The 10,470-nt window shown below is 32.9% G+C and overlaps 3 protein-coding genes across 8 annotated transcripts in view; 1 reads left to right on the forward strand and 2 right to left on the reverse strand.

Moving 5' to 3' along the window:
• The window catches only part of LOC126894566 (uncharacterized), a 129,313-nt gene that overhangs the window by 96,241 nt on the left and 22,602 nt on the right, over positions 1-10,470 (reverse strand). For 3 of the 6 annotated variants that reach the window (XM_050665680.1, XM_050665684.1, XM_050665683.1), the window contains exon 2: positions 6,465-6,642. The exons of the other annotated variants lie outside the window; for them this stretch is intronic. In XM_050665680.1, coding sequence (XP_050521637.1) covers positions 6,465-6,642 — 178 coding nt within the window. The remainder of the gene's footprint in view (positions 1-6,464; positions 6,643-10,470) is intronic. 6 annotated transcript variants of the gene reach the window in all.
• The window catches only part of LOC126894563 (uncharacterized), a 226,991-nt gene that overhangs the window by 52,160 nt on the left and 164,361 nt on the right, over positions 1-10,470 (forward strand). The window lies entirely within an intron of this gene.
• The window catches only part of LOC126894565 (uncharacterized), a 271,452-nt gene that overhangs the window by 4,796 nt on the left and 256,186 nt on the right, over positions 1-10,470 (reverse strand). The window lies entirely within an intron of this gene.

Raw genomic sequence — 10,470 nt, forward strand, 5'->3', positions numbered from 1 at the left:
GGGGGTCAACTTTGTTTTTTTAAATGGTAACACATATTTTTAATTTAATAAAATGTTTGAGTTTTTAATTTAATACTAAATGGCATTTGAATTTTTAATATAACTTAATTCGTTTATTAGATATAATCACTTAAAGTTTCAAATTTTTTAATTAATATACAGGTATAATACACAAGGGATTACAATTATAGGTAGCTAATTGGTTTTTTATAACATCGATATTAGCAGGTACACAGCATTATTATTATCAATTGTAGTAAGGCACATTGTTATGAGTTTATAAATACACTAGCTGACAATACAGAAAGTATATCTAATGATAATCATAATTGATAATAAACAATCCGTGACTGAGACAGCAATGTCATAAAAATCCAATTAGCTACCTGTATTAACAATCCTATGTGTATTATATATGTATATTAACTCAAAATTTTGAAACTTTAAATGTTTATATCTAATAAACTAATAAAGTTATATTAAAAATTCAAATGCCATTTACTATTAAATTAAAAACTCAAACATTTTATTAAATTAAAAATATGTGTTACCATTTAAAAAAACAAAGTTGACCCCCCTCCAAGGCATAAGGGATGAACTTAAAAAGTATTACATAGTTAAAAATTCAAGNAAGGCATAAGGGATGAACTTAAAAAGTTTTACATAGTTAAAAATTCAAGAATAATGTGTAACTAAAGATAATAAAAAAAAAAATGTGTTATATTATAATTATTCTGCAAGTAATTGAGTGGGTTATGATAAAAAAATCACCCAGTATAAACATATACAGTTTCAAATTTTTAGTCAATATACATTTATAATACACAAGGGATTATAAATACAGGTAGCTAATTGGTTTTATAAGACATCGCAGTCACGGATTGTTTATTATCAATTATGTCCATCAATCATTGATGGCTTGCGAGTGCTGATGGTGGGAGTGCGACTTTAAACATAATACCGCTTGTCATAGCTATAAAAAATTATTAAATATAATAAAATAAAACATAATAGACGTATTATTATTTTAAAGATCTCAGTAGAAAATAGAAATGAAAATAAAAATAGCGATTTATTATTATTGCAACCGATAACGACGAGCGTACACGTAGTAATTTTTAAAATAAGTTACTCAATATAGTATTATACCAATATTTTACCGTATGGACGACGCTGCCGGCTCTCCAAACACTGCTGGTGTTTGGATGCGTACCTGCATATTCTGAGGGAAACAACATTAATTTTCGCGTATGACAAATGTATTATAACTATTTTACTATTTAAAATTTGCATTTTTAATAATAATGTACAATTAAGAATATACAATTAATTTTCTTCTTTTAATTAATTTTAGTGGTGGGTGCGATCATCCCGTCGTCCATGATACGAGCCGCCACTGCTATCAATAGATATACTTTTTGTATTGCTACTTAATGTATTCATAAACTCACAAAAATGAATTTCTTATCGTAGATAAGAAATTCTGTATACCTGCAAATACCGATGTCATAAAAAAACAATTAGCTTCTTGTTGTCATAAAAAATGAAAGAGGAAGAGAGAGATATGGAATATAAATGTTATGGTTAACGGATTGTTGAAGTACGTTTAGCCACAAGGTGAAAATATAGCATACGGTATATAATCATAATTTCTTTGTTAAGATACTACTACCACACATGGTTTGTCGTAAAATGTAACTTGAAGGAAAATTACATTCGGATAATGCACACCTGAGTAATATTAATTCTTCAATGAAATGTGCAATGATTATGGAGGAGGATTTTACGACTCTTAATATTTATTGGTCGTGCTATGTGAATGGGAAACAGTGTTTGTTCACGTAAAATGCTACTGTCCAATTGTTGGGCGCCTAGCCTTAATAGGTGAATTATTTTCTTTATATAGATGTATAATGCAAGTTAAAACATTTACGTTGAACACGTACTATTGCGATCAGAATGGTGAGAAAGTAGTTATTAATAATATCCCTCTTTTCAAATTATCCAGTTTTAGCAATTCTATTATTTTCGAGATAAAAATTATTCTTGATTTATCTTAAATCTATCCTTAATTTTTATGACATACTTAGAAATATAATGTCTTACCTTGTGTCCAGCTAACTTGATCGTTTGTTGTAAAAAAAAATATAATTAGAACACTGACTTTTAGTCAACTTATTTATTTTATAATCTTATTAAAATTGTTAAACTCGAAATAATACTTCACTTAAATTCTGGAGCAGGGTTTCGGGGTGGCGGTGAGCTTGGACATCCGAAACTCGTTCAACTCCGTGCGATGGTCACACATCCTCGGAGCGCTGGACGCGTTTCGGGTGCCTCCTTACCTCGGGCGGATGATCCGTTCGTACTTTAACGATCGGGTCATCTCTTACGAGAGCGCCGCGGGCCCGAGAATCCTACCTGTTACGGGAGGCGTCACGCAAGGGTCAGTTCTCGGGCCTCTGCTGTGGAACATAGCGTACGTCGCGGTGTTCCGCGTTCCGCTACCACCGCACGTGCGTGTCGTTTGCTACGCGGATGACACGCTGGTGGTGGCGGAAGGCGCCTCGGCTGAGGAGGCTGGATCCCGAGCAAACTGCGCGCTCAGCGCAGTCACCGCCTGGATCCAGCAGGAGGGGAGTGGACTTAGCCTCGCCCTGGACAAGACCGAAGCGGTCTTGTTCACGGGCAGGTACAAGTTCACTCCTCCACGGCTCGCCGTGCTGGGGGTGGAGATCCCGCTTAAGGACTCCATGACTTATCTGGGCCTTGTCATAGACAAACGTCTAAAGTTCGGTCCGCACATTACTCGTGGGGCCCAGCGGGCCCAGAAAGTCATGAATTGCTTGGCGGGACTCATGCCCAATCTGGGAGGGCCGAGAGAGATGCGGCGTAGACTTTTAGTCAGCGTCGTACACTCGGTTCTCCTGTACGGGTCCCCGGTTTGGGCGGATACTCTTGAGTATTCGTCCAAAAACCGTGAAGCCCTGCTCAGGGTGCAAAGGCGGGCGGCGATCCGGACAGTTTCGGCTTACCGAACGGTGTCCGGAGTGGCGGCGGGTATCCTGTCGTCACTGCCGCCCGCCGACCTGCATGCCGAGGAACGCGCCGCCGGGCATGAGCTCCGCCGAGAGCGTAACCGGTCCCTAGAACCCGAGGACCGGCTGGCGCTCGGTCGGATGACCATATTCCGGTGGCGGACTCCCATTATAATGTGATTTATTAAAAAAAAATCATCATTATAAAAATATAAATAAAATCAAATTATAAGTGCTAAATATCTATCACATTGTATTTATAATCATTCGTGTATTATACATGTGTATTAACTCAAAAATTTGAAACTTTATATTTTGTGTTTGTATGTGTTTAAAAAAACAAAGTTGACACTCTTACAGGGCATAAGGGATGAACTTAAAAAGTATTACATAGTTAATAATTCAATATAAATGTGTAACCAAAAATAATAAAAACAACCCAGCACAGGGAGGTCAAGGCACAATGATGACGTTACATAGTTGGATCAAGTACAATGATATCTGACAGTGATTAAAATCACTATAAAAAAAAAACGCTTCGATGCAAATTTTTAGGTAGTGTTTAATTTTAAAAAAATGGTAGATTATTCCAATAGCTACATGATCTGCTAGTTCCTTATTAATATTTTGATTAAGATAAAGTATATCGAATGAAAAAAGGATTATTAAAAAATATTATTTCTCATAAAAAAATTGTGTTGATTCATACACTTTTCAATAAATTATAGCATTATAAAATAAAAAATGTAAAATATAAAATCGAGAATTTTCAGACAAAAATAGCATTCGGTAGCCATTTGCACCACGAAGACAAGTCCAGAGATCAAATTTTTTTTTCCATTATAAAGTACATTATATTAGTTTTAATTTAAAATATTTATAAAAGTGTCAGACATTCCGGAACACTTTCAAAAGTTAAGTTGAAAAACATAATTTTTTGTGAAAAAGTTTTCATTTTAAATCCCCCACTGTGGGCAGAATAAGGGTTAGATTTATAAAAAATATATGCCAAATGATAGGTAAAGACATCAAGCATCTATAAAAAAAAAAAAAAAATTACTGATCTATACTTTTTCCGAAAAGTTATAGCATTATTAAGTTAAAATTATAGAAAAGAATTATTTTACAAAAATCGTTAACTTTTATTAACTTTGATGTCTATTTTCACACAATATTAGCATTCGGTAGCCATTTTCCACGTGAAGACAAAATAAAGTCTGATTTTTTTTTTTTTTAATATTAAAGTATATTACATTAGCAATAATTTAAGATATATATAAAAGTATCAGTATTTCCGGAACACTTTCAAAAATAAAGTTGAAAAAGTTCTACTTACTATATGCATTTTTATGTTTTGAAACAACCCTGTAGTAATGTAAATTGTCCGATTTAAAAAAACAGTATGTCGAATTAAAGATGTATATAAATACTATTTTTCATGAAAAAATTGTATTGATCCATACATTTTTTAAAAAGTTAAAAAGAATTTTCACACAAAAATAGCATTCGGTTGGGCTCCTTGTGGGCAGGTAAAGGGTTAAATTTATGAAAATATTATACAACATTATAAGTAAATATATCAGTCGTTTATAAATTATATTTATATGTTCATTTTTGAAAAAGTTATAGCAGTTTTTAGTAAAAAAAATTTCGAAAATTAGCGATTTTTAAATTTGTAATTTTTTTGGAGGTTTCCCCCATTTACGGGGAACGAGGGAAATTTTTTCAATTTTTGAGGGTAAGGTCTTTGACAAGATAAGATTTTTGATCTTTTGACGTATCATTGAAAGTAATCCGTTCGGTAAGAGCTGAGAAAAAGTCGTAACAGACACAAAAAAAAAAAAACTCATCATTGTAAAACCCATAACTTCTCAGCTTCGTATCGAAGATAAAATATTTGAATTATATTTATTCTATAAATAATTGATTGGGTTATTATACAGAAATCACTCTGTGTACGAAGTATTAGTTTGAAGCAAATTTATAAAAACATTTCGACTTAATACGACAATAAAGTGATAACTTAAGTCATCTCGTTATTATTACCGCAGACGCAATCACGTTTTGAAAGTGGTAAAAATAAGAAACAGGACGCAATAGGAAAACTACCACTTTTTTCTATAGGCTCAAATATAGAGTATTTTAACTTCTATGATATCCCAGAAATGTAAATAACTCTCCAAACAGTATCAAACATTACATTTATCGTTATATAAACATATTTTTATCAATTAGGTGGAAAATTATAATTAGCACTTGAAATATATAACTATTTACACAACTTTTGCCACTATATCTCTTTCATAAAATTAGCTTACTCTATAACATAAAATTATTATTTATAATAATTACACTTGTTAAAGTTCAACAATTTTATAATTTTTTCAAATTCTACGAGGTCTTTTTAGGAACAAATAGTCCCCAATTATAATAGTTATTACAGGAAGTGGCCAGAAAAAATAGTTTTATTTGTGATAATTTTACTATGGTTAAGGATGTATCAAATTCTATTATTGAATCAGCTAAAAGAAAAAAAATATGAAAATATTGTTTTAGAGCAATGTTTTCAAACACAATTTAATTAATAAAAAACATAATCTTCTTCCATTTTGTCCAACTATATGGTCTGTTAGAGTGAAAAGCTTGAAAAGATTTTATGAAAATTATCAAAGAATTCAAAAAACATTATGTGAAATGCTTAATGGAAATATTTGTGTAGAAGGTGAAAGGAAGGCTTCAATAAAGGATATATGAAAAAATTAAACAAATTCAAAACAATGTTTTTTTTAATTATATCAAAAAATATTTTTTGTCCAGTAGAACAACTTGAAAAAATGTTATAGGATCCCAAGTTGTGTGCATTTAATTCAATAAAATGTGCAAATTTATTAAAAGAAACACTTTTATTTTTCAGAACTAATGAGGGATGAACTTAAAAAGTATTACATAGTTAATAATTCAAGAATAATGTGTAACTAAAGATAATAATAAAAAAAAATTTATAAATTATTATTATTCTGTAGGTAATTGAGTGGGTTATGATAAAAAAATGACCCTGGATATTCATTTCTAGTTGACTTTTAACGAAATAATAAAAATTATAGGTAGTTTCTAATGTATTCCTTCATTAAGTTAATTTTTTTAAATTAATTATGTATATTTGCTTATTATGATCAATATAATTTTTAACCTCTGGGGACAGACAATTTGGTCATGCTCGGGAATGGTCCTCATTTTTTAGGAACTATAGTCCCCCCTTTAAGTTTATCACACTTTAACCACTGTCTCAAACCAAAATGTTGTTGTACCTATTACTTTGAATGATACACACTTAAAGCTAAGCAAATATATTAAATTCTTATGTTATATTAGTATTTTTTTGAAAATAAAATTTAACCTTATTATTATAATTAGAGTTTTACTTACTTTCGCCAACTACTTGAGTGAATAAAGATTTAATTTGATTTTCATCAAACTGGTGTAAATGACAAAATATATCTAATATGCCTTTAAATGCAGTAAAATCCATACCTTTATCAAAGTTTTTACTATTTTGAAACATATTTTTAAGTTTAGTTTTACATATATCAATCAAATTCGAGTTCTAAAATAAATAATTTAGTTATAAGAATTTAAAATTAATAATAATTTAATTGTAAATTTTTAGATAAAACAGTGATAAACACTGATAAAAATCTTTATCATATAAAACGCATCGATGCAAATATGTATATTGTTTTAATTTTTAGAGGAAATTATTGAGTTATCCCAAATGCAATTGAACTCTTATTTTCTTAGGCGTATCCTGAAAAATACTTTTATGATTTATAAAATACATGAATAAATAATTATTATAATATTAAATCTTAGTATGATATTGATATTCAATAATTTTATTGCAATTTTTACAGGAAATATATAAAAAAAAAAATTACAAAAGAAAATATTTATAATTAACAATTAAATCTTATATTTTTTATTTTTTGTAAATGAGGAGGGATTAATGGGGCCCTAACCTCCCACAAATTGTATCAAGACAAAGATATTAGCCTCAATAATTGAAAAAAAATTACCTCATTCCCGTAAATAGGAGAAATCCCACAAAAAATCACAATTTTATACATTTTATTCTTAAAACTGCCATAACTTTTTGAAAAATAGATAAATAGAAACAATTTTTTTTATATATAGATATATTAGGTATTTACCTATCATTTAGTATATATATTTTTTTTAATCTGACCTGTCACATGACCACATGTAAAATTCAAAATGGTAACTTTTCCAGAAAAAATTAACTTTTTCAACTTAACTTTTAAAAGTGTTCCGGAAACACTGACTTTTTTGTATAAATCATAAATTAAAGCTTATGTGATATACTTTAACATAAAAAATTTTGAACTTAAGTTTGTTTGCATGTTGAAAATAGCTATTATATTCAATAATATGCTATTTTTGTGTTGAAATTCTCGGTTTTGTATTTTATTTTAAAATACCTAACAATGAGTAGCTAAGAGCATTACGAATAACCTACCAGGCATCCGACTAAATGATAGCTGCGTTGTTCCAAAAGTTATAGTCTTAGCGGATCCGCGTTTCACCGTGTCACAGAAAATTGACCTATTAATAGGAGCGGGTCACTTCGAAGATTTAATGTGTGCAGGGAAAATAAAGCTACGACCAGGCTNGAAGATTTAATATGTGCAGGGAAAATAAAGCTACGACCAGGCTGTCCTGTATTTTAGGAAACAAAGTTCGGATGTGGGTGGTTGCTGGTTCATCGGAGAATCAGCTCAATAGTATAAATCAACAAACGGCGGTTTTCCTCACGGTGAATGACAATTCTAACCAATCGCTAGAAAAGTTAGCTGAATGTGAATTCAGTAAGTATCCTGACGCGTGTCAATCATTAGTTAACGATTTTTATGTGGATGATTGGTTAGGTGGAGCAATGAAACGGGCAGAGGCAATAACATTATGAGACAATATTATTGCCGTAATGAAAGGTGCCAGTCTACATTTACAGAAATGGGCATCGAACTATAATAGTTTAATAAGTAGTTTATTACCTACCGAACACAATAAAGATAGTGATGGTTCGCGTATTATCGATAACGACACAACGAAAATATTAGGCCTGTGTTGGGATTCGCCATCGGATTCATTTAAAAATATACAGTAAGTGAAAACATAATAAATAATAACGAAATAACAAAGCGAACAATTTTATCGATTATACCCACAATTTTTGATCCCCTTGGTTTGCTCGGCCCTCTTGTTGTGAACTGGCTTTTTGCTGCCTAATTGTAATTATGTAATTTAATAGTATATATATAATAATCATGGGAACGGAAGCCTCTTCTGTCTTGTATAAAGTATTTACCAGGCAAGCATCTAGTCCTTCTAGAACATTCGATGCTTGCTCAGCCTTTTTCAATGTATTGGGCCTACGGCCGCCGCCGCCTGAGGCGACGCGCCAGTAGGAGTCAGCTACTCGTTCAAGAGTCATATAGTTCATAGGGTCGAACCTGAACGACTCTCCACTGAATCTTTTGTTAATTTGCTCACTGAATCTTTTATGTTAATTTGCTCACTGAATCGTTTATGTTAACTTTTTCACTGAATCTTTTATATTAATTATCAACTAATTAAAGTCGAGAAGTTAATTATAAGTGTAAACATATTTTTTAAATATAATAAATAGCAACTAATTATCAAATTCATTATCTTTTCATTTTGTCTACCGTAACAACCTGGTCACAACACTGTGTTAGTTGTTGCAAAAATTGTCATGCAACGTTTGTGGTGCATTCAACTGAGTTGGGACGAACCCGTTTCGGAGGAAGTCGCTGTAGAATGGCGTAATTATAGTGCACAATTAACTACGTTGAATAAGTTCAGTATTCCAAGATTTATACTATGTGGAAATAAAATCGTTAAATTACAGCTAAACGGTTTTGCCGATTCATCTATCAGAGCGTATGGTGCATGTGTTTACATTAGAAGTACGGATGAAAACGGTCATCACACGGTGCGTTTGCTACAAGCGAAGTCCAAGGTCACGCCCATAAAAACGATATCGCTGCCTCGACTAGAATTGTGCGCAGCCCTATTATTAGCACGAATGGTAAACGGAATAGTGCCAAAGTTGAAATGCAAATTTGAGCGACAATTTTATTGGACCGCTTCGAGCGTAATCCTCGCTTGGATTTCATTTCCATCTGCTAAATGGAACACGTTCGTGGCGCATTGTGTTGGTGAAATACAAGACAAAACGTCCATTAATGATTGGTGTCATGTCCGCTCGGAGGACAATCCTGCTGATTTAATATCACGTGGCTGTACTCCAAACGAATTGCGAATTAATGCGATATGGTGGAACGGTCCCCATTGGTTAAAGGAGGAGTACGAGAAATGGCCGAAGTCATGTGTACAATACAGTCATACAAACAATATACCAGAATCCAAAAATACGGGCGAAACAACAATTACGACTATCGCATGCGTAGCGTATGATAAATGTTATTCGTTGTTATCTAGAAGGTGGTCGTTATTATTTATCATCAGAGTGACGGCGTATTGTCTACGTTGGCGGTATAACATGAATCGAGCAGTAGGTGATAAAAATAATGGGCCGTTAACGGTAAACGAACTAGATAAGGGAAATACGACAATCATCAAAATAATTCAACGCGCACATTTTCGGCAAGAATTGAGAGAGTTAAATAGTGCAAATTCGAATGTGTCAAAGAAAAGTAAACTAATGCATCTTAGTCCATATATTGATGGGGATAATATTATACGCGTCGGAGGACGTTTAAAATACGTTAAATTACAATCAGAGACATCAAATTGTATTGCCGGATAACTGTCTTTACACAAAATTATTATTCCGTAAAGAACACATGGATTTGATGCACAGTGGACCTCAAGCCTTGGTTGCCACTATTAGGCAGCGCTACTGGTCTTTAAAAGCGCGAAGTTTGGCTCGTGCTATAGTACACAATTGCGTTAATTGTTTTAAACTGAAATCTCAAATAGTACAACCGATCATGGGAAATCTGCCTGGTTCACGGGTACAGAGTGGAAGAGCATTTGCCATATGTGGTGTAGGTTTCGCGGGTCCAGTCATGATAAGAACCCCGTTGCGCTGCGCTACAGTGTCGGCGTGATCGGGCTCTACGGGGCTACGAAACGTCGGCACGGGCGCAGTTTCCCTAGCTCGGGGAATCGGGCGCGTCCTCAGGTTGCGGATAGAGGAACGGCCTGCAGATATGCAGGTTAGCCGCGAAATAAGCAGTCCATTAATTTGGACTGACGAATAAGCGGTCGCGGACAGCGAGCCGCTCGAACGCTTGTTAATCCTGTATATACAGGGTAGCCGTGATATAAGCCACTCCTAGAGTGGACGAATAAGCGGTAGCGTTCGAGG

This window comes from Daktulosphaira vitifoliae, unplaced genomic scaffold (assembly GCF_025091365.1).
Source record: "Daktulosphaira vitifoliae isolate Bord-2020 unplaced genomic scaffold, ASM2509136v1 Scaffold_1, whole genome shotgun sequence".
Lineage (NCBI taxonomy): Eukaryota > Metazoa > Arthropoda > Insecta > Hemiptera > Phylloxeridae > Daktulosphaira > Daktulosphaira vitifoliae.